General features: G+C 51.9%; 3 protein-coding genes across 3 annotated transcripts in view; all 3 read right to left on the minus strand.

Annotated features, from left to right (window-relative positions):
• The window catches only part of LOC144734580 (uncharacterized), a 13380-nt gene extending 10219 nt beyond the window's left edge, over positions 1–3161 (minus strand). The window contains exons 1-2 of the mRNA XM_078616829.1: positions 3157–3161; positions 1134–1426 (exon numbers count right to left, since the gene is read on the minus strand). Of these exons, the coding sequence (XP_078472955.1) occupies positions 1134–1426; positions 3157–3161 (298 nt within the window). The remainder of the gene's footprint in view (positions 1–1133; positions 1427–3156) is intronic.
• Positions 3162–3791: 630 nt separating this feature from the next.
• Positions 3792–10283, minus strand: LOC144717330 (uncharacterized). The gene is made up of 2 exons (XM_078592813.1): positions 10208–10283; positions 3792–4249 (listed from the first exon to the last, which is right to left on the minus strand). The coding sequence occupies exon 2, from the start codon at positions 4241–4243 to the stop codon at positions 3872–3874; it is 372 nt and encodes a 123-aa protein (XP_078448939.1). The 5' UTR covers positions 4244–4249; positions 10208–10283; the 3' UTR covers positions 3792–3871.
• A 4685-nt stretch (positions 10284–14968) lies between these two features.
• LOC144717334 (thimet oligopeptidase-like) overlaps positions 14969–24376 on the minus strand; it is a 29342-nt gene continuing 19934 nt past the window's right edge. The window contains 6 exon segments of the mRNA XM_078592816.1: positions 14969–17580; positions 17583–17721; positions 19303–19439; positions 19982–20110; positions 21490–21676; positions 23555–23759. Of these exon segments, the coding sequence (XP_078448942.1) occupies positions 17408–17580; positions 17583–17721; positions 19303–19439; positions 19982–20110; positions 21490–21676; positions 23555–23759 (970 nt within the window). The 3' untranslated portion in view covers positions 14969–17407.

Consider the following 24376-nt stretch of genomic DNA (forward strand, 5'->3'; position numbering starts at 1 on the left):
GGCGCCCTTCCTCCTCTAACCCAGCTTAAATATACGCTGCCAAGCCTGGTGGTGTTCATTCAGACGCTGTCTTTCCGACAGACCTGTTCTTCACCTGAGGACGGCTGCGTGCGTTGTGGCCGAAACGTCGTGAGAATTGTATTATGTTTCATTTTTATTATTTTATTATTTCCCTTCTACGTGACTTTACCGAAAGAACCAAGAAGAAGTTAGCCGCCGCCAACGGCCGTGGCTGACTCGGCGCGTGGCAGTTTCCGGCGTCGATGACGGCGGGAGATTTCCCGTTGAGGGCCGCGGTAAAAGCCGGGGCGGTCGGGCGACCTCCGCCTGCGATCCGATCGGACGTCGCCCTTTGCGCCAGTTGGCAATCGGGGAGCGGCGAGAGGAAGATTGGCCCTCGGGATTTGTAACGACTGCTTGCGTTGTGGCCGAAACGTCGTGAGAATTATTTTATTGGTTTATTTTTATTATTTCATTATTTCCATTCTACGTGACTTTACCGAAAGAACCAAGAAGATGGGCTGAATTGTCTTCTTATATTAAACCCGATCATCTGAGATTGGGAGAAATCCGGTTTAATTGGTTCTAATCGCAGAACCGCACTTCGCCAACTTCTCAACGATGGGCTTCGTCCGTTCCAAGCGAAGGAACTCACTGGCGCTCACGATTGTGGAGGAGAAGCTCCTCGTGTTCATCAAGACCAACCTGCCCGCCGCATTCTACGACTACCCCGTGTGCCCGACGGCCCCCCCGAGTACGATAGCAGCAGCGACGAGGAAGCAGCCTAAGCCTCGGATCAGAGTTCGATGTAAAGCTTTCGTGACTGCAGGAATTCATCTTCTTGGTTCTTTCGGTAAAGTCACGTAGAAGGGAAATAATAAAATAATAAAACATAATAAAAGAATTCTCAATTATTGTATTATGTTTTATTTTTATTATTTTATTATTTCCCTTCTACGTGACTTTACCTCGGATCAGAGTTTCGTATTCATCAAACCAGGTTCTAATTCCCCGGGTTTAATTGTATTCAAGGAAAAACTCGATGCCTGCCGCTGGAAAAATCGGGTTTTTTTCCCACCCATGATCCTGTACGGAACGGAGCAGGGGGGCGGCAGTGAGGGTGTGGTGCTCACCACCGTGGTCGCTGAGGTAGGAGCCGTCCACCGCCTGGATGACGGCGCCGGCTCGCGGCTCCGCCGAGACGCGACCGTCACAGGGGGAGGCGCCGGCGGGAGAAGCGGCGGCGGCGGCGGCGGCTCCGGCGTCGAGAGCGCTGAGCCGCATGGCGGAGCGCGACAGCTCCCCGCTCAGCGCCGTCAGCAGCACCACCAGGATGTCGAGCAGCGACGAGTTCCTGTCGCCGGCGGTGTTGGCGCTGGCGGCGCCGGACCGTCCGGCGGCGTCGCCGGTGCACGGCAGCTCAAAGCTGTAGGGGGCGGGGCGGTGTTAACGACGATGACACCGCCGAGAGGAGGGAGGAAGGCAGGAGGGGAGGGGGGCAATGAATCCACGCGGCAATGTTTTAAAACGGCGGGTGGAATTAACGAGCGGCGTTCAGGCGTGGCGACGCGTTTTGTGGGTTCGATCCCAACCCCTGACGCCTGCTGCTGTATATTTAGAGTTTGCGTGTCTCTCTCTCTCTCTCTCATCATCATCACGGTGGCTAGATGTTGACTACCTCGCCTGGTGTACAGGAGGTCGTGGGTTCAATCCCAACCCCTGACGCTTGCTGCTGTATATTTAAAGTTTGCGTGTCTCTCTCTCATCATCACCACGGTGGCTAGGAGATGTTAACTACCTCGCCTGGTGTACAGGAGGTTGTGGGTTCGATCTCAACCCTGACGTCTGCTGTATATTTGGAGTTTGCGTGTCTCTCTCTCATCATCATCATCATCACGGTGGCTAGATGTTGACTACCTCGCCTGGTGTACAGGAGGTCGTGGGTTCGATCCCAACCCCTGACGCTTGCTGCTGTATATTTAGAGTTTGCGTGTCTCTCTCTCATCATCACCACGGTGGCTAGGAGATGTTAACTACCTCGCCTGGTGTACAGGAGGTTGTGGGTTCGATCTCAACCCTGACGTCTGCTGTATATTTGGAGTTTGCGTGTCTCTCTCATCATCATCATCATCACGGTGGCTAGATGTTGACTACCTCGCCTGGTGTACAGGAGGTCGTGGGTTCGATCCCAACCCCTGACGCTTGCTGCTGTATATTTAGAGTTTGCGTGTCTCTCTCTCATCATCACCACGGTGGCTAGGAGATGTTAACTACCTCGCCTGGTGTACAGGAGGTTGTGGGTTCGATCTCAACCCTGACGTCTGCTGTATATTTGGAGTTTGCGTGTCTCTCTCTCATCATCATCATCATCACGGTGGCTAGGAGATGTTAACTACCTCGCCTGGTGTACAGGAGGTCGTGGATTCGATCCCGACACTGACGCCTGCTGCTGTATATTCGGAGTTTGCGTGTCTCTCTCTCTCATCATCATCACGGTGGCTAGGAGATGTTGACTACCTCGCCTGGTGTACAGGAGGCTGTGGGTTCGATCCCAACCCCTGACGCTTGCTGCTGTATATTTAGAGTTTGCATGGCTCTCATCATCATCATCATCACGGTGGCTAGGAGATGTTAACTACCTCGCCTGGTATGCAGGAGGTCATGGGTTCGATCCCGACACTGACGCCTGCTGTATATTTGGAGTTTGCGTGTCTCTCTCTCTCATCATCACGGTGGCTAGGAGATGTTGACTACCTCGCCTGGTCTACAGGAGGTCGTGGGTTCGATCCCAACTCTGGCGCCTGCTGTATATTCGGAGTTTGCAGTGTCTCTTTCTCTCCGTGGTCGCGTGGATTTTTTCTCCAGGCCCTCCGGTTTTTCCCTCTGCATTTAGAATCGACGTGAATTGAGATCCTTTAGTTTAATTTGGTGCTGTAACTGTCCGATCGATGGGCCACTTTGTTGAGCCGCTATCATTCGCGGCAGCCAGGTAGCTTCTGACAAATAAGTTCACACCTCAGTGGGCGCTGCCTGGTAAGATGGGGATGGTTTAGTTGTATTTGTGTGTTGTTTGGGTGATCGTTTTACCTTTCTTGTAACCTTGCACTAACTACCGTGCTTGTGTGTATCGTTGTTGTCGTAACGTAACGTTCCTACCCCATGCCCCGAGTGGACATCTCTGCAAAAAAAAAAACGCTTTACAGCTCATCTTCGTGGTTCTTTCGGTAAAGTCACGTAGAAGGGAAGTAATAAAATAATAAAAATAAAACATAATAAAAAAATACAATTCTCACTCTCGTGAGAATTGGAATATTTTATTATGTTTTATTTAATAAAAATAAAACATAATAAAAAAATACAATTCTCACTTTTGTGAGAATTGGATTATTTTATTATGTTTTATTTTTATTAAATAAAACATAATAAAATATTCCAATTCTCACAATAGTGAGAATTGTATTTTTTTACTATGTTTAATTTGTATTATTTTATTACTTCCCTTCTACGTGACTTTACCGAAAGAACCAAGAAGATGAATCCCTGCAGTCACGAAAGCTTTAAATCGGAGCTTAGATTAGTTTACTTTATATTGGATATATTTTAAAAGTGATTAGTTTATCTTCTTGGTTCTTTCGGTAAAAATAATAAAAAATGAACCATAATAAAATAATCCAATTCTCACAAGAGTGAGAATTGTATTTTTTTATTATGTTTTATTTTTATTAAATAAAACATAATAATAAAATATTCCAATTCTAACAAGAGCGAGAATTGTATTTTATTATGTTTAATTTTTATTATTTTATTGCTTCCCTTCTACGTGACTTTACCGAAAGAACCAAGAAGATGAATCCCTGCAGTCACGAAAGCTTTACATCGGAGCTTTACAGCTTATCGGATACCTCCCGCAACCACGAACAAACACTCTGAATCCGTCATCAATTTCGTCGTCGGTGCCGGTGACAAACCTCTCGACGAGCCTCCGCAGCACGGCGTAGCAGCCGAATGGCAGGCGGTCGCGCGCCGCCGCTATGAGCTCGGCGCGCAGGGCGCCGTGCTCGGCGCAGGCTCGCAGAGCCGCGTAGTCGCCGATGCCCAGTGCCGATTCCAGGGCCACAACGGCACGAGGGCCCACGCCGCGGGCGGCCAGCCACGCCGGGAAGTCGCTCCAGGCCTCGCCGGTACCGCCGCCGTAGGCCGCGTGGTGCGGCGATGGAGCCGTCACCTCTGCCGCTGCTGCCATGGCTGTCTGTGCGTGCACGCGCGGGAAAGTCAAGTTCAAGTTTCGAGTTCGTTTATTTGGTGTAGTAGCCCTGTGAGCCATTCGGCTCTTGAATCGGGTGCGACCGCAACAAACAAAAAAACAAAAAACATGAAACATCTTAATGCGAATCAATCTTAATTTTGGAGCTTTCGTGACTGCAGGAATTATTCTTTGGTTCTTTCGGTAAAGTCACGTGTAAAGATAAAATAATAAATTAAATAATAGCATATTACGACGTTTCGATTGCAACACAAGCAATCGTCATCAGGCATAACATTTTTGTTGCTATTTCTTTTATGCCTGATGATGATTGCTTGTGTTGCAATCGAAACGTCGTAATATGCAATTATTTAATTTATTATTTTATCTTTAGACGTGACTTAACCGAAAGAACCAAAGAATGAATCTTAAAGTGAATATGTGACTAAGTGCAAACAGAAAATCCAAGAAAAGACAGCAACATATTGCAGGAAACAAGTAAACCCGTAAAAACAAAGTTTTTCACTATAAATCCTTTATATGCGTGGCGGCTAGAGTCTTCTCGTCCTCTGGCTTGAGATGGCTGCCACCTATGGGTCAGATGATTGTCTGCCAGTATTAAGCAATTGGTAATTAAATATTTAATTTGTTTTCCCTAAACAGTGTAAAATTTTGGGAATTTTTTTTCACGAACATTAATTGTCTCGCACAACGAGTCTGCGTGGAAAATGTCAGCTCGATTGGATCACGGGAAGTGGGTTAAAAACGACCAAAAGATTTGCACGGTCGTAAGCAAGCAAGCAAGCACGCAAGCAAGCAAGCGAACTTAATATAAAGGATTTAAAAAATTAACCCGTAAAAACAAAGTTTTTCACTATAAATCCTTTATATGCGTGGCGGCTAGAGACCTCTCGCCCTCTGGCTTGAGATGGCTGCCACCTATGGGTCAGATGATTGTCTGCCAGCATTAAGCAATTGGTAATTAAATATTTTAAAAAAATTCCCTAAACAGTGTAAAATTTTGGAAAAAAAATTTCACTAAAATTAATTGTCACGCACAACGAGTCTGTGTGGAAAATGTCAGCTCGATTGGATCACGGGAAGTGGGTTAAAAAACGACCGAAAGATTTGCACGGTCGTAAGCAAGAAAGCAAGCACGCAATCAAGCAAGCAAGCAAACTTAATATAAAGGATTAAAAAATATATTCGCCTGCGGAGGACGCGGGGATCGATCCCGCGACCTTTGGCATGGGAAGCGAGGGCGCTACCAACTGCGCTACTCCGCCACGGCCTGTGGAGGGGTTACGCTCTGGGCTCTTACACTCTGACGTTCAGCCAAAGCCATGAATGCGTTCTATTTGAATATATGTAAAATAATTTTTTTTTGCCTAAAAAGTGTAAAATTTTGGGAATTTTTTTTCACGAACAATAATTGTCTGGCACAACGAGTCTGTGTGGAAAATGTCAGCTCGATTGGATCACGGGAAGTGGGTTAAAAAACGACCGAAAGATTTGCACGGTCCTAAGCAAGCAAGCAAGCACGCAAGCAAGCAAGCAAGCACGCGAACTTAATATAAAGGATTTAAAAAGCACCGTACACCAACGCTGTGTGCACAAATCCCAGTGGGATGCAAGTCAAACAACAACAACCACAAGTCAGCGAGTTTGCAGGGACACGGCGGAGTGCATTGGTCGGCGTGTTGCGAACCCGCCGGGCCCGGTTACGATTTCCCGCTCGCGGACGCACAACGCCGCCGGCGGTGGAGTATCCGAGCCGGTCCTCGGCCTCCCCTAGGTCGACTCGGCCTCAAATGAGTACCCGGTGCGGTGTGTAGGAAACACAGCCATTTGGGGAGACAAAGGCGGGCCACCGACCCCCCTCGTGTGTCACAGTGCCGGCCTTGACAGCAGAGGTCGCAAACGGGTTTTGATTCCTTACCCGTACCCAGCCGTACCAGGGTCGCAAATGGGTACCCGTACCCTACCTGATACCCGGCTACCCGTACCCGGCCGGGTACGGGTAGGGTACGGGTATCGGGTACCTGATTGCGACCTCTTTGGGATGAAGCCATGTTGCAGGCGCGGGTGGGTTGATTCTAGGAACTTGAATTGTGAGAAGAGACAAGACGTTGGGAAATGAGTGATAAACGGTGACTCACCAGTGACTCACAGCCTACCCGTACCCATACCCGGCTGCACCAGGGTCGCAAACGGCTACCCGTACCCGGCCGGGTACGGGTAGCCGGGTATCGGGTACCCGGTTGGGACCTCTGCATCCCAGGTGCTGCTGCTCGCTAACAGCACTTGCCCCAGCAGTCTGTCAGAGGCTACACGGGGGACCTTTGTCTCGCGTGAAAAGTTAACAGGCATCTCTAACGTACGTGCACACAAAACACGCGGAGCGCATTGGCGAACATTCACTCGGGTTAGCATCTGTGGGGGTCAAGGTTGAGGAGCGACCCTCGGATTAATGCAATATTTTTCTATTTTTTCTTGGAGTTTATGTTTGCACTTAGTCACACAGTCACTTTAAGATGTTTTTTGTTCATGTTTTTGTTTTTTGTTTGTTGCGGTTGCACCCGATTCAAGAGCCGAATGGCTCACAGGGCTACACCTAATCAATGAACTTGAATGGCAAAGAAAATCAGCGTCGGGCACCGAAGTTCATTAAACCCGAAGCCCCGATCATCCCCTAACCCCTAACGGCATCTCACCGAGCGAATCTCGAGAAACTGGAGCTGGATAGGACCCGCTGATGAGCAAGGAGCGGCACGATGGACGGCCTACGATCGGACACCAAATTGTAGATTGCTATCCAATCCGTGCCATGTCAAGGTTCTATGCCGAGCGTGGAGCGACTTCACTCCTTTAGGTTTATTACGGGTTAAGGAGTGAGGACCGGGGGTTAAGACGGCCTCATGGGTTAAGGTTTAAGAACTAAGGTTAAGACAGGATTATGGGTTAAGGTGTAAGGACTAAGACAGATTCATAAGTTAAGGTTTAAGAACTAATGTTAAGACAGGATTATTGGTTAAGGTGTAAGGACTAAGACAGGTTAATGAGTTAAGGTTTAAGTCATAGGGTTAAGACAGGGTTAGTAAGGGTTATGGTTGAAGGTTAAGATAGGCACATGGATTAGGGTGTAAGGATGAGGGTTAAGGCAGAGGTTTAGGGTTTAAGACTGAGAGCCTTGGGTTTAGACAGGTTTACGGGTTAAGGTGTAGGGTTAAGACAGGTTTAGTAGGGGTGATGGTTCAAGAACTATGGCTGAGACATTTTCACGGGTTAAGGTTTAAGGAGTGGGGTTTAGACAGTTTTAGGGGTTAAGGTTTAAGGACTATGATGTATTCATGAGTTAGGGTTTAAGGAGTGGGGTTTAGACAGTTTTAGGGGTTAAGGTTTAAGGACTAAAATATATTCATGAGTTAGGGTTTAAGGAGTGGGGTTTAGACAGTTTTAGGGGTTAAGGTTTAAGGACTATGATATATTCATGAGTTAGGGTTTAAGGAGTGGGGTTTAGACAGTTTTAGGGGTTAAGGTTTAAGGACTATGATGTATTCATGAGTTAGGGTTTAAGGAGTGGGGTTTAGACAGTTTTAGGGGTTAAGGTTTAAGGACTAAAATATATTCATGAGTTAGGGTTTAAGGAGTATGGTTTAGACAGTTTTAGGGGTTAAGGTTTAAGAACTATGGTTGAGACAACTTCATGGGTTAGGATTTAATCAGTAGGGTTAACCCCTTTAATCAGTAGGGTTAACCCTACTGATTAAAGGGGTGGGGATTTAAGGGGGGGGGCTAGGCGAGGTCTGGGGGGTTTAAGGAGTGGGGGGAGGGGCTAGGCGAGGTCTGGGGGGTTTAAGGAGTGAGGGGGGGGCTAGGCGAGGTCTGGGGGGTTTAAGGAGTGAGGGGGGGGGCTAGGCGAGGTCTGGGGGGTTTAAGGAGTGAGGGGGGGGGGCTAGGCGAGGTCTGGGGGTTTAAGGAGTGAGGGGGGGGGCTAGGCGAGGTCTGGGGGGGTTGAAGGAGTGAGGGGGGGGGGCTAGGCGAGGTCTGGGGGGTTTAAGGAGTGAGGGGGGGGGGCTAGGCGAGGTCTGGGGGATTTAAGGAGTGGGGGGGGGGGGCTAGGCGAGGTCTGGGGGGTTTAAGGAGTGAGGGGGGGCTAGGCGAGGTCTGGGGGGTTTAAGGAGTGAGGGGGGGGGGCTAGGCGAGGTCTGGGGGGTTTAAGGAGTGAGGGGGGGGCTAGGCGAGGTCTGGGGGGTTTAAGGAGTGAGGGGGGGGGCTAGGCGAGGTCTGGGGGGTTTAAGGAGTGAGGGGGGGGGGCTAGGCGAGGTCTGGGGGGTTTAAGGAGTGAGGGGGGGGGCTAGGCGAGGTCTGGGGGTTTAAGGAGTGAGGGGGGGGGGGGCTAGGCGAGGTCTGGGGGGTTTAAGGAGTGAGGGGGAGGGCTAGGCGAGGTCTGGGGGGTTTAAGGAGTGAGGGGGGGGGCTAGGCGAGGTCTGGGGGGTTTAAGGAGTGAGGGGGGGGGCTAGGCGAGGTCTGGGGGGTTTAAGGAGTGTAGGGGGGGGCTAGGCGAGGTCTGGGGGGTTTAAGGAGTGAGGGGGGGGCTAGGCGAGGTCTGGGGGGTTTAAGGAGTGAGGGGGGGGGCTAGGCGAGGTCTGGGGGTTTAAGGAGTGGGGGGGGGGGGGGGCTAGGCGAGGTCTGGGGGGTTTAAGGAGTGAGGGGAGGGGCTAGGCGAGGTCTGGGGGGTTTAAGGAGTGAGGGGAGGGGCTAGGCGAGGTCTGGGGGGTTTAAGGAGTGAGGGGGGGGACTAGGCGAGGTCTGGGGGGTTTAAGGAGTGAGGGGAGGGGCTAGGCGAGGTCTGGGAGGTTTAAGGAGTGAGGGGGGGGGGGACTAGGCGAGGTCTGGGGGGTTTAAGGAGTGAGGGGAGGGGCTAGGCGAGGTCTGGGGGGTTTAAGGAGTGAGGGCGGGGGGGCTAGGCGAGGTCTGGGGGGTTTAAGGAGTGGGGGGGGGGGGGGGGGGGCTAGGCGAGGTCTGGGGGGTTTAAGGAGTGAGGGGAGGGGCTAGGCGAGGTCTGGGGGGTTTAAGGAGTGAGGGGAGGGGCTAGGCGAGGTCTGGGGGGTTTAAGGAGTGAGGGGGGGGGGGGGGACTAGGCGAGGTCTGGGGGGTTTAAGGAGTGAGGGGGGAGGGGCTAGGCGAGGTCTGGGGGGTTTAAGGAGTGAGGGGGGGGGACTAGGCGAGGTCTGGGGGGTTTAAGGAGTGAGGGGGGGGGCTAGGCGAGGTCTGGGGGGTTTAAGGAGTGAGGGGGAGGGGCTAGGCGAGGTCTGGGGGGTTTAAGGAGTGAGGGGCTAGGCGAGGTCTGGGGGGTTTAAGGAGTGAGGGGGGGGGGACTAGGCGAGGTCTGGGGGGTTTAAGGAGTGAGGGGAGGGGCTAGGCGAGGTCTGGGGGGTTTAAGGAGTGAGGGGGGGGACTAGGCGAGGTCTGGGGGGTTTAAGGAGTGAGGGGGGAGGGGCTAGGCGAGGTCTGGGGGGTTTAAGGAGTGAGGGGGGGGGACTAGGCGAGGTCTGGGGGGTTTAAGGAGTGAGGGGGGGGGCTAGGCGAGGTCTGGGGGGTTTAAGGAGTGAGGGGAGGGGCTAGGCGAGGTCTGGGGGGTTTAAGAAGTGAGGGGGGGGGGACTAGGCGAGGTCTGGGGGGTTTAAGGAGTGAGGGGAGGGGCTAGGCGAGGTCTGGGGGGTTTAAGGAGTGAGGGGGGGGGACTAGGCGAGGTCTGGGGGGTTTAAGGAGTGAGGGGGGGGGACTAGGCGAGGTCTGGGGGGTTTAAGGAGTGAGGGGGGGGCTAGGCGAGGTCTGGGGGGTTTAAGGAGTGAGGGGAGGGGCTAGGCGAGGTCTGGGGGGTTTAAGGAGTGGGGTGATAACGATGATAATACCGATGGTAACGATGGTAACGATGACAGCTGCCGGCGGAGTTCTGACCTCGTTGTGGCTCCTCCTCGTATCTCGTGTTCGTCTTCGCGCTGCTCCGGTGAGAGACACGGGGGAGTGGGGGGGGTGAGGGGGGTGGGGGGGGTGGGGGTGGAGTGGTAGGGGTGGTGGTGGAGTGGTGGTAGGGGTGAAGGTGGTGGTGGGGTGGTGATGGAGTGGTGGTAGGGGTGGAGGTGGTGATGGTGGTGGTGTGATGGTGGAGTGGTTGGTGGAGGTGGTGGGGATGGAGTGGTGGTGGTGGTGGAGGTGGTGGTAGGGGTGGTGATGGTGGTGGTGGTGGAGTGGAGGTGGTGGTGGTGTGATGGTGGAGGTGGTGATGGAGTGGTAGGGGTGGTGGTGGAGTGGTAGGGGTGGTGGAGGTGGTGGTGGAGGTGGTGATGGTGGAGTGGTGGTGATGGTGGTGGAGGAGGTGGTGGAGGTGGTGGTATGATGGTGGAGGTGGTGGTGGAGTGGTAGAGGTGGTGGTGGTGGAGTGGTGGTGGTGGGGATGGTTGTGGTGTGGGGTGGTGGTGGTGATGGAGTGGTGGAGTGGTGGTGGTGGTGGTGGAGTGGTGGTGGAGGTGGTGGAGTGATGGTAGAGGTGGTGGTGGTGATGGACCCGGCGTCTACCGCGAGGGTTCCTGTGGGGTTCAGGGGTTGAGGGTTCAGGGGTTGAAGGGGAAAGTCGCGGCCACGGAAACACTCGGCACTGTACTCAGGCGACTACAGTTTGGTGGGTGGAGTCGATTCGTCGATTCCTCAGTTATATCGATTTTTGGACATCGATTCCAAGAAAATCGTGGGGGCCCCCTATCGATTCCACCACATTGCGAATCGAATTCTCTTCAGGCACCGTGTCTCCTTCCACGTCCTCTTAGACGCCAACCCGCATTTATCGATTATCGATTACATTTATTCCGTTAAAATTATTCTTCGATTTCCCCCCTTCAATGGAACGCGTCTAAGAATCGATTCCTCGAACGCTCTAACACGGGTCTTCGATTCCTGTTCTTTCACCACCAAATCGATTCCACTTAATTTATTTATTTCACTTGGAATCGATTCTTGGAATCAGCTACCCCACTCTTCGATTCCTATTTCCTTGATTGATTCCCTAAACTCGGAATCGATTCCAAGAACCTCCACTAGACACATTTCTTCCTATTGATCGGTTCCTTTACCTCGGAATCGATTCTTACACTACCCCTTCTCGACTCTTTCGATTCCTCTTTGATTTAATAATTTACCTCGGAATCGATTCTTAGCATCCTCCTTTTCGACTCTTCGATTCCTATTACCTTGATCGGTTCCTTTACCTCGAAGTCGATTCATAGACTCCCCTTCTCGACTCTTCGATTCCTATTACCTTGATCGGTTCCTTTACCTCCGAATCGATTCTTAGACTCTCCTCGACTCTTCGATTCCTATTACCCTCATCGGTTTCTTTACCTCGGAATCGATTCTTAGACTCCCCTTCTCGACTCTTCGATTCCTATTACCTTGATCGGTTCCTTTACCTCGAAATCGATTCATAGACTCCCCTTCTCGACTCTTCGATTCCTATTACCTTGATCTGTGCGCCTGATGATGCTGGTTTTGTTGTTTTAATTACCGGCAGCAAAAATCCGTCACGGCCACTCGAATTGTAAATGGGTTTCACTATACACTACTTTATACACTATACACTACTATACACAATACACTACACTACTACACTATACTACTATATACTACACTATACACTACATTATACACTATACACTACTATACACAATACACTACACTACTACACTATACTACTATATACTACACTATACACTACATTATACACTATACACTACTATACACAATACACTACACTACTACACTATACTACTATATACTACACTATACACTACTTTATACACTATACACTACTATACACAATACACTACACTACTACACTATACTACTATATACTACACTATACACTACATTATACACTATACACTACTATACACAATACACTACACTACTACACTATACTACTATATACTACACTATACACTACATTATACACTATACACTACTATACACAATACACTACACTACTACACTATACTACTATATACTACACTATACACTACACTACTATACACAATACACTACACTACTACACACTACACTATACACTACACTATACACAATACACTACACTACTATACACTACACTATACACTACACACTACACTATACACTACACTACTATACACTACTACACACTACACTACGCTATACACTACTATACACTACACTATACACTACACACTACACTACTATACACTACTACACACTACACTATACACTACACTACTATACACTACACTATACACTACACTACTATACACTACACTATACACTACTCTACTATACACTACACTACACACTACACTACACACTACACTACACTACTATACACTACACTATACACTACACTACTATACACTACATTATACACTACTATACACTACTACACATTACACTATACACTACACTACTACACTATACTATACACTACTATACACTACACTACGCACTACACTACTACACACTACACTATACTATACACTACTATACACTACACTACGCACTACAGTACTACACACTACACTATACACTACACTCGTGTTGCTGTACCAGTAACGAATTGGCCACGTTCTGTATACGCGACAAACCTCCTTATTACTAATTAACTAATTGGCTGTGTCGGTGGTGGCGGTTTTCACGACACCACATTTATATATTTACGCGTTCCAACCTAACACAACAAAAACAAACCTCTGCCATGGATAATATTCATCTTCTTGGTTCTTTCGGTAAAGTCACGTAGAAGGGAAATAATAAAAATAAAGCATAATAAAATAATATAATATACATAAAATAATAAAAATAAAACATAATAAAATAATATAATGTATTTTAAAATGTTTTATTTTTATTATTTTATTATTTCCCTTCTACGTGACTTTACCGAAAGAACCAAGAATATGAATCCCTGCAGTCACGAAAGCTTTACATCGAAATATAATGCCACTGGTTCTTCATGTTCTGCAGATGTAGATGCCACTGGTTCTTCATGTTCTGCAGATGTAGATGCCACTGGTTCTTCATGTTCTGCAGATGTAGATGCCACTGGTTCTTCATGTTCTGCAGATGTAGATGCCACTGGTTCTTCATGTTCTGCAGATGTAGATGCCACTGGTTCTTCACGTTCTGCAGATGTAGATGCCACTGGTTCTTCACGTTCTGCAGATGTAGATGCCACTGGTTCTTCACGTTCTGCAGATGTAGATGCCACTGGTTCTTCCGTTCTGCAGGTGTAGATACCACTGGTTCTTCACGTTCTGCAGATGTAGATGCCACTGGTTCTTCACGTTCTGCAGATGTAGATGCCACTGGTTCTTCACGTTCTGCAGATGTAGATGCCACTGGTTCTTCACGTTCTGCAGATGTAGATGCCACTGGTTCATCTTCTTGGTTCTTTTGGTAAAGTCACGTAGAAGGGAAATAATAAAATAATAAAAATAAAACATTAAAGACATTATATTATTTTATTATGTTTTATTTATTTTATTTTATTATTTCCCTTCTACGTGACTTTACCGAAAGAACTAAGAATATGAATCCCTGCAGTCACGAAAGAAGCTTCAAATCGAAATGGATATTGGTCTCGCGTAAGCCTGCCGCTACTACTCTCAATTCCTCGCAACCGTTTAACTCGCAACCCGTTGTGATCGGCTCCGTACGGCGCGAAAGAAGTTCAACGCGCATGCGTCGTGTGCGCGCGTGTGCGCCGGTCCCGGGCCTCCCCCTAGATCGACTCAGCCTCAAACGAGTACCGGGCGTGGTGCTGGCCTCCCACCCACCCCCCCTCGTGTACCGTACCGGCCTTCGGAGGTCCTGCGACTCGCGAACAGCACTTGCCCCGGCAGTTTGTGAAGGCTACGAGGGGGATCTTTGTCTTTTGAATTCATGCAACCCGAAATGCTCTCTGCGTGAGTCAACACCGCCGCTGTCAATCCTACACATTCACAACCGCCGCTGTAAATCCGAAGGGCTTTGAAGATCTTGTTCTCACAGACGCCGTGTGCGCGGTGTCAGGAGCGAGGGACTATTTTACACCTGCGGAGACAAAAAAATAACAACTTCACAGCTCATCGGATTCCGCCAGTATAAACGCATCCCTGCTGCGGAGGGAGCTGGTAGGAACGTTGGGTTGCTCGGTCAATGGCCAGGGTCAACGGCGGCGTGGTGTATTCCGCAAATATGCCCGACTGTGAGGGCGGCCACAAGCCGGCGTGAGTAGGTTAAACGTTGAGTTTTATAAGGGCACCACGGGGTGACCAGCGCCTCCCCTCCCCACCCAGCCCGACCCCTCTCACCCCCCACCCAGCCCCACCCTCCCCACCCAGCCCCACCCCTCCCACCCAGCCCCACCCTACCCACCCAGCCCCTCCCTCCCCACCCAGCCCCACCCTCCCAGCCCCTCCCTCCCCACCCAGCCCCTTCCCACCCTTCCCACCCAGCCCCTCCCTCCCCACCCAGCCCCTCCCTGCACGACGGACGGACACAATAATCCCCTGTGGGCTGGTGTAACCAGGAGGTTCCTACCAGTATTACATCTTCCGATGACTCTTGATGACAACGGGGTGAGGATGAGGAGGGGGGGGGGAGCTCCCAATTGGGCTCTCCCTCGACACACATTCGACCGTAAAAAGTGCACTCGACAGAAAGTCGCCGCTCAGCGTTCGCCGATTGCATCCGTTGCGTTTATTCGTCCGTCGATGCATCGCCGTCGATGAAATGTAATGATCAAAACAAGAAAAAGAACACCGCAGTCCGACGGCGGAGCACAGGAAAATGACCCTCCCCAAGGGCCTCGTCTCTCCGAGCACCTAACGGCAAAAGAGCATCCCCGGGAACACCTTTGACTACCCAGCATTCTCTCTATTTCCCCCCACAATTCACTGCGAGAGAGGCACTGTACGCGGAAGGGTGCCATGGTCGCGAGATGTTAACTACCTCGCCTGGTACGCAGGAGTTCGTGGGTTCGATCCCGACTCTGACGATGCCCGCTGCTGTATATTTGGAGTTTGCGGTGTCTCTCTCATCATCATCATCACGGTGGCTAGGAGATGTTGACTACCTCGCCTGGTATACAGGAGGTCGTGGGTTCGATCCCGACCCTGACGACGCCTGCTGCTGTATATTTGGAGTTTGCGGTGTCTCTCTCTCTCTCTCTCCCCGTGGCCGCGTGGATTTTTTGCTCCGGGTCCTGCGGTCTTTCCCTGCAAATTTAGAATCAACATCACGCCCTTAGGGTTCACACGGCTGCTATAAATTGTCCACGTGACGGTAAGTCCACCTTCGTTGGGCCGTCATTTGTGAGGGCCGAGTGGCTTTGGAAGCGGAGCTCTAACAAGCGAGCCCCCCGCTTGACGCAAAGGGTCAGGGGTTACCGAGGACGAACCGTAACCGGAAATCACCTTCTTGGTTTTTTCGGTAAAGTCACGTAGAAGGGAAATAATAAAATAATTAAAATTAAAACATTATAAAATACAATGCTCACGACGTTTCGGCCACAACGCAAGCAGCCGTCCTCAGGTGAAGAACAGGTCTGTCGGAAAGACAGCGTCTGAAGGACAGACCTGTTCTTCACCTGAGGACGGCTGCTTGCGTTGTGGCCGAAACGTCGTGAGAATTGTATTATGTTTTATTTTTATTATTTTATTATTTCCATTCTACGTGACTTTACCGAAAGAACCAAGAAGATGAATCCCTGCAGTCACCAAAGCTTTAAATCGAAACGTAACCGGAATGTTCCGTATGCCGGAAACTGAACGATTTCCCCCCCCCCCCAAAATCAAGACGAGTTCCATTTACCTGAATCCAGAGGTCGCAACCGGGTACCCGATATCCGTACCCTACCCGATACCCGGCTACCCGTACCCGGCCGGGTATGGGTACGGGTACCCGTTTGCGACCCTGGTGTGGCCGGATACGGGTAGGCCGTGAGTCACTGGTGAGTCACCGTTTGTCACTCATTTCGGGTAGGGTACGGGTACGGGTAGGGAACGGGTACCCGTACTCGACCGGGTACGAGTACGGGTACCCATTTGCGACCCTGGTGCGGCCGGGTACGGGTACGGGTAGAGGTGAGGAATCAAAACCCATTTGCGACCTCTGCCTGAAGCCTAGTCAGGCCGCTCCACCCGCCTTACGCCCTCACTCCGAGGTCTTCGTCCGGGAACTCACCGCGAGAATTGCGCGCACGTAACTAGCGCGGACGTTTGCGCACGTTCAACTTGTTGTAACGCGGTTTCTACGGGGAGGGCAATTCCCGTGAGGTCGGATTTCCGTAGGCCGGGGGTCTCCCGCAAACCGGGCGACGACTTTCTCTATAAAGCTCGGTGGACCGTCCCCCACCTGGGAAAAATTAAAAATACAGGGCGCTTGGAGAAATAGCGTTAACACTTGTACGGGACTATCGTTTTTAACGGATACTACACTTTTCGATCTAAAGCTTTCGTGACTGCAGGGATTCATCTTCTTGGTTCTTTCGGTAAAATCACGTAGAGGGGAAATAATAAAATAATAAAAATAAAACATAATAAAATACAATTCTCACGACGTTTCGGCCACAACACAAGCAGCCGTCCTCAGGTGAAGAACAGGTCAGACGCTGTCTTTCCGACAGACCTGTTCTTCACCTGAGGACAGCTGCTTGCGTTGTGGCCGCAACGTCGTGAGAATTGTATTTTATTATGTTTTATTGTTTTATTATTTTATTATTTCCCTTTGTGAGAATTGTTTTATTTTATTATGTAGAATTTTTATTATTTTATTATTTCCCTTTATGAGAATTGTATTTTATTACGTTTTATTTTTATCACTTTATTATTTCCCTTCTACGTGACTTTACCGAAAGAACCAACAAAGACGGACACTACACTGTAACGTGATAACAAACGCACGTTCATAGCTCCGTTCCGAGCATAGATGGACACTCGTCCGTCCGAACAACGCGAGTCACAAACGACGGCTCAACCAACGCGGATGATCGTCACGTGGACACTTTTACGGCCGTTGTTGCCAAATCGTCTCAACGGAGCCGGACTTTCTGTAAAGTCACGTAGGTAAAAAATTAATTTGAATTTCATTTTTTTTTTTAACCTACGTGACTTTACCGAAAGAACTAAGGGTATGAATCCTTGCCGTCACGAAAGCTTCAAATCTGGAATTTCTGCTCATTCTTATTCCCGTCGACCTTCGTTTGGCAGGCTTCCCCCGCCGCGCTAGGCCGCCGGTTTCCCAGCAACCCCCGCGGCGGTTTTCCCAGCATCCCCGGCGGTGGCGGCGGGAGCCAGCCCTTTGCTGCGGAGGAAGGCCGCGTTGTTGGGGTCACGACCCAGGAAGTTCTTGAGCATCACGTCTGCGTCCAGCGATCCGCCTGGCGCCAGGATGAGCCTGCGGTAGTCGCTGCCCACCTGCGGTGCAAAACGGCGGTCCATTACCACAGTGAGTGTGTGAGTGGAGTGCACGTGTGTGTGTGAGTGGAGTGTACACGTGTGTGTGTGAGTGGCGTGTACGTGTGTGTATGTGAGTGGCGTGTACGTGTGTGTGTGTGTTGTGTGCAAGTGTGTGTGAGTGGAGTGCACGTGTGTGTGTGGTGTGTACACATGTGTGTGTGAGTGTGGAGTGTACACGTGTATGTGAGTGGAGTGCACGCGTGTGTGTGAGTGGCGTGTACGTGTGTGTGTGTGAGTGTACGTGTGTGTGTGTGTGTGTGAGTGGCGTGTACACGTGTGTGTGTGTGTGAGTGTTGAGTGTGTTGAGTGTGAGTGGAGTGGCGTGTACGTGTGTGTGAGTGTGCGAGTGTGTGAGTGGCGTGTACGTGTGTGTCTGTGAGTGGAGTGCACGTGTGAGTGTGTGTGTGTGAGTGTAGTGCACGTGTGTGTGCGTGTGTGAGTGGAGTGTACGTGTGTGTGTGTGAGTGGCGTGTACGTGTGTGTGTGTTGAGTGTGTGTGTGAGTGTGCGAGTGTGTGAGTGGAGTGTACGTGTGTGTGTGAGTGGAGTGTACGTGTGTGTGTGTGAGTGTGCGAGTGTGTGAGTGGAGTGTACGTGTGTGTGTGAGTGGAGTGCACGTGTGTGTGTGTGTTGAGTGTGCGAGTGTGTGAGTGGAGTGTACGTGAGAGTATGTGAGTGGAGTGTACGTGTGTGTGTGAGTGGAGTGTACGTGTGTGTGTGTGAGTGTGCGAGTGTGTGAGTGGAGTGTACGTGTGTGTGTGAGTGGAGTGCACGTGTGTGTGTGTGTTGAGTGTGCGAGTGTGTGAGTGGAGTGTACGTGAGAGTATGTGAGTGGAGTGTACGTGTGTGTGTGAGTGGAGTGTACGTGTGTGTGTGTGTGTTGAGTGTGCGAGTGTGTGAGTGGAGTGTACGTGAGAGTATGTGAGTGGAGTGTACGTGTGTGTGTGTGAGTGGCGTGTACGCGTGAGTGTGTGGCGTGTACGTGTGTGTGTGAGTGGCGTGTACGTGTGTGTGTGTGGAGTGTACGTGAGTGTGTATGTGTGGAGTGTACGTGTGTGTGTGTGGAGTGTACGTGAGTGTGTATGTGTGGAGTGTACGTGCGTGTGTGTGTGGAGTGTACGTGTGTGCGTGCGTGTGTGCGTGCACGTGTGTGTGGAGTGTACATGTGTAGGTGAGTGGAATGCACGTGTGAGTGTACGTGTGCGTGTGTGAGTGGAGTGTACACGTGTGTGCGTGCGTGCGTGCGTGGAGTGTACATGTGTGAGTGGAGTGTACGTGTGTGTGTGTGTGTGCGTGAGCGCGAGCCTCACCGCTGGGTCCATGATGCCCTGCTCACGGAAGCGCGAGTGGAACATGTCGTCAGAGAACACCTGGCTCCACAGGTAGCCGTAGTGTGGAGTGTACGTGAGTGTATGTGTGTACGTGTGTGTGTGTGTGTGGAGTGTACGTGAGTGTGTGTGAGTGGAGTGTACGTGTGTGTGTGTGTGTGGAGTGTACGTGTGTGTGTGTGCGTGTGCGTGTGCGTGACCGCGAGCCTCACCGCTGGGTCCATGATGCCCTGCTCACGGAAGCGCGAGTGGAACATGTCGTCAGAGAACACCTGGCTCCACAGGTAGCCGTAGTACTGCGCGTCGTAGCCCCCCGCCAGGTGCCCAAACGACGCACACATGTTGGTGCCTGCGGGGGCACGGGGGGGGGGCAGGGGGGGGGGGGACACGGGGGGGGGGGACACGGGGGGGGGGGACACGGGGGGAGTGGTGGTGCAGCGGTTAGCGCTACGCTGTGCTCCGAACCCGGCGACCCGAGTTCAATTCCCGCTCACGGCCAACACCGGTGACGATTATCTGAACCGGTCCTGGGCCTCTTCTAGGTCGACTCAGCCTCAAATGAGTACCTGGTGCGGTGTGTAGTAAACATCGCCACTGGGGGAGACAAAGGCGGCCGGGCGTGGTGCTGGCCACCCACCACCCCCCCCTCCCTCGTGTGCCGTGACGGTCTTCATAGGTGCTGCTCATGAACAGCACTTGTCTCTACAATCTGTTAGGCCTTACGGGGGATCTTTGTCTTTGTTGTGTGTGTGTGCGTGTGTGTGTGCGTGTGTGTGTGCGCGCGTGTGTGCGCGCGTGTGTGTGTGCATCTGTGTGTGTGCGTGTGCGTGCGTGTGTGCATCTGTGTGTGTGCGCGTGTGTGCGTGTGTGCGTGCATGTGCGTGCGCCCACCTGGGGTGGCAGGGATGCCCATGATGTCGGAGCAGAGGCGTGCGTACTCGCGCGCCGTGTCAGCGCTCTCCCCGCTGTGGATCACCTGGTCCAGCTTGCTGAGCACCACCTGCCTCAGCGTGAACACTCCTGCCGAGACAAGGAAGGCAGCCCCAGCCCCGGCACCGTGCGGGGCGCGAGTGCCGTTAGCGAGCGCCACCGCTCCGTGCGCACGGACAAAGTCCCCCTTATTCTAGATTTGAAGTTTTCGTGACTGCAAGGAATCTTTGGTTTTTTCGGTAAAGTCACGGAGGTAGAAAAGAAAACAAGTCGATTAAATCGCGACGTTTCGGAAGCAACACAAGCGACCGTCATCAGGTGTTGACTGCCTCAGTAATTTTACTAATTTTACTGAAAATTCAGAAGCCTCAGTAATTTTACTAATTTTACTGAAAATTCAGAAGCCTCAGTAATTTTACTAATTTTACTGAAAATTCAGAAGCCTCAGTAATTTTGCTGGAGCAGTCAACACCTGTTGACGGTTGCTTGTGTTGCTTCCGAAACGTCGCGATTTAATTGACTTGCTTTCGTGTTTAATTTATTTTCTATCTTTTACCCGCGTGACTTTACCGAAAAAAACCAAAGAGTAAAAGTCCCCCTACTCTTTGGTTCTTTCGGTAAAGTCACGTGGGTAAAAAATAAAATTAATAAAAGTAAAATAAAATATATATTCTTCTTGGTTCTTTCGGTAAAGTCACGTAGAATGGAAATAATAAAATAATAAAAAGAAAACATTATTATGTTCTATGAAAATAATAAAATAATAAAGCATAACTATGTAAAAAAAAATCTTATTTTATTTTTTCCATTCTACGCGACTTTACCGATTATTTTATTATTTCCATTCTACGCGACTATATTTTATTATTTCTTTTATTACTTCCATTCTACGTGACTTTACCGAAAGAACCAAGAAGATGAATCCCTGCCGTCATGAAAGCTTTAAACCGATTTTTTTTATTTTAATTTTTTTTTCACCTACGTGACTTCACCGAAAAAACCAAAGAGTAAAAGTCCCCCTACTCTTTGGTTCTTTCGGTAAAGTCACGTGGGTAAAAAATAAAACTAATAAAAGTAAAATAAAATATATATTTTTTGTATTTTTTTTTAAATAAAATTAATAAAAGTAAAATAAAATATATATTTTTTATTTTTGTTTATTTTAATAAAATTAATAAAAGTAAAATAAAATATATATTTTTACATTTTTATTTCATCTTTCACCCACGTGACTTTACCGAAAAAAAACCTGAGCGCGTGCGAATCCTCGCAGTCGCGAAAGCTTCGAATCTACAACTAAAAGTACCCCCCCTCCCCGATGCGCCCTCGCGAGCGCCGTCGATCGAGCGGCGCTCCGTCTCCGAGCGGCGAGCGCCCGCACCGACGTTGTCGCGTGCCCGTACTGACGTTGGCGAGCGCCCGCACCGACGTTGTCGCGTGCCCGTACTGATGTTGGCGTGCGCCCGTACCGACGTTGGCGAGACGCGACGCGGCCAGCAGGCCGGCGAGCTCCGGGGGCACTGGCGCGCCGTCGCGCACGTGTCCCGACATGAGCGCCAGCGGCGCCGCCTCCCACGCCCAGTTCTCCAGCATCTGCGACGGCGCCTCCACAAAGTCGCGCTCCACGTGGGTGCCGCTGAAGGCCGCGTAGTCAGCCTGCGCACGCCGGGGTCGTCGTTGGGGTGGTTGGGGAGCGGGGGGAGGGGGGGCGGATTTGCGTCTGGGGTCGAAGCTTCTCCGGGTTTGCCGAGATCCGTGACGCTCGCTCGCTGGACCGGTGAGCGGACAGACTTAGTGCATGTCCGTCCGTCTGTCCGCGCATGCGCGCACTCGGACGAGACAGATGGCTGGTCGGACAGACGGACGGACGGACGGGAGGGCTTGCGGGTGGATGGGCGGACGGGTGGATGGGCAGACGGACAGGTAAACGGACGGTCGTGCGTTCAGGCAGACAGACGGACGGGTGGATGGGCAGACAGACCAATGGGTGGGCGGTCGTGCGGTCAGACAGACCAATGGGTGGACGGTCGTGCGGTCAGACGGACCAATGGGTGGACGGTCGTGCGTTCAGACGGACCAATGGGTGGACGGTCGTGCGTTCAGACGGACCAATGGGTGGACGGTCGTGCGGTCAGACAGACCAATGGGTGGACGGTCGTGCGTTCAGACGGACCAATGGGTGGACGGTCGTGCGTTCAGACAGACCAATGGGTGGATGGTCGTGCGTTCAGACAGACCAATGGGTGGACGGTCGTGCGCTCAGACAGACCAATGGGTGGACGGTCGTGCGTTCAGACAGACCAATGGGTAGACGGTCGTGCGTTCAGACGGACCAATGGGTGGACGGTCGTGCGCTCAGACAGACCAATGGGTGGACGGTCGTGCGTTCAGACAGACCAATGGGTGGACGGTCGTGCACTCAGACAGACCAATGGGTGGACGGTCGTGCGTTTAGACGGACCAATGGGTGGACGGTCGTGCGCTCAGACAGACCAATGGGTGGACGGTCGTGCGCTCAGACAGACCAATGGGTGGACGGTTGTGCGTTCAGACGGACCAATGGGTGGACGGTCGTGCGCTCAGACAGACCAATGGGTGGACGGTCGTGCGTTCAGACGGACCAATGGGTGGATGGTCGTGCGTTCAGACAGACCAATGGGTGGACGGTCGTGCGTTCAGACAGACCAATGGGTGGACGGTCGTGCGCTCAGACAGACCAATGGGTGGACGGTTGTGCGCTCAGACAGACCAATGGGTGGACGGTCGTGCGCTCAGACAGACCAATGGGTGGACGGTCGTGCGCTCAGACAGACCAATGGGTGGACGGTCGTGCGCTCAGACAGACCAATGGGTGGACGGTCGTGCGCTCAGACAGACCAATGGGTGGACGGTCGTGCGGTCAGACAGACCAATGGGTGGACGGTCGTGCGTTCAGACGGACCAATGGGTGGACGGTCGTGCGTTCAGACGGACCAATGGTTGGACGGTCGTGCGTTCAGACGGACCAATGGGTGGACGGTCGTGCGTTCAGACAGACCAATGGGTGGACGGTCGTGCGTTCAGACAGACCAATGGGTGGACGGTCGTGCGTTCAGACAGACCAATGGGTGGACGGTCGTGCGTTCAGACAGACCTATGGGTGGACGGTCGTGCGGTCAGACAGACCAATGGGTGGACGGTCGTGCGGTCAGACAGACGAATGGGTGGGCGGTCGTGCGCTCAGACAGACCAATGGGTGGACGGTCGTGCGGTCAGACAGACGAATGGGTGGACGGTTGTGCGCTCAGACAGACCAATGGGTGGACGGTCGTGCGTTCAGACACGGACAGACGAACGGACGGACGGGTGGATGGATGGGCAGACGGACAGGTGAACGGACGGGTGGATGGATGGGCAGACGGACAGGTGAACGGACGGTCGTGCGTTCAGACAGACGGACAGACGGGTGGATGGGCAGACGGACCAATGGGTTGATGGTCGTGCGTTCAGACAGAGGGACAGACGGGACGGACTGCGCCGGGCGCGCCCGCTCACCTGCGCGCAGACCGAGTGCATGACGTGTCCGAACTCGTGGAAGAAGGTCTCCACCTCGCTGTGCGTGAGCAGCGCGGGGACGTCGGCGGACGACGGGCGGCTGAAGTTGGCGACCATCGCCGCCACGGCGGGCTGCCGCTCGCCGCCGGGCAGCAGGCAGCCCGGCTGCAGCCCGAAGCAGGCGGCGTGGCCGTACTTGCCGTCGCTGTGGGGGAAGGGGGGGGGGGCGGGGCAGGCGGCGTCGCGAACGTCGGACAATCGGCCTCGCGTGTGTCTGTGCGCAAGCGTGCTAGTGTGTGTGTAGTGGTGATACGCGCTGGCGGTAAGGATCGTGTGTCAGCGCGTGGTGATTGGCTGTGTGTGTTGGTGACGCGCGCTGACAGTGAGGGATCGTAGGTCAGCGCGGGGTCATGGGTTATGTGGTGGTGATTGGCTGTGTGTTGGTGACGCGCGCTGACAGCGAAAGGATCGTGTGGCAGCGCGTGGTGATTGGTCGACTAGGGTGGGTGCTCACATCGCGGTCCGCATAGGCTCCGTCTCCCGGGAGCGGAGGGCTATATAAGGCGGTGCGCGCGGGCGCTCGGGGAGTTGGTGACCAGTGAAGACAGAAGACGGAGGAGGAAGAGATAGGGCCCTGAGACCCCTAGTCCCGCTGTCCTTGTAGGGACCGGGACCCTGTGTGGCTCGGAGGCGGGACCTTGGGACCCGGGGGCCGGACGTCCGTGTGAGGGCCGGGCCGCGGGACCCAGAGGTCGTGACCCACGCCCAAGCTGGGGTGGGTCTGTAGGTTCCCCGGATGCTACGGGGCTGGAATGCCCGTGT

The sequence above is a fragment of the Lampetra planeri genome, chromosome 3 (genome assembly GCF_965212315.1).
Source record: "Lampetra planeri chromosome 3, kcLamPlan1.2.h2, whole genome shotgun sequence".
Taxonomy (NCBI): Eukaryota; Metazoa; Chordata; class Hyperoartia; order Petromyzontiformes; family Petromyzontidae; genus Lampetra; species Lampetra planeri.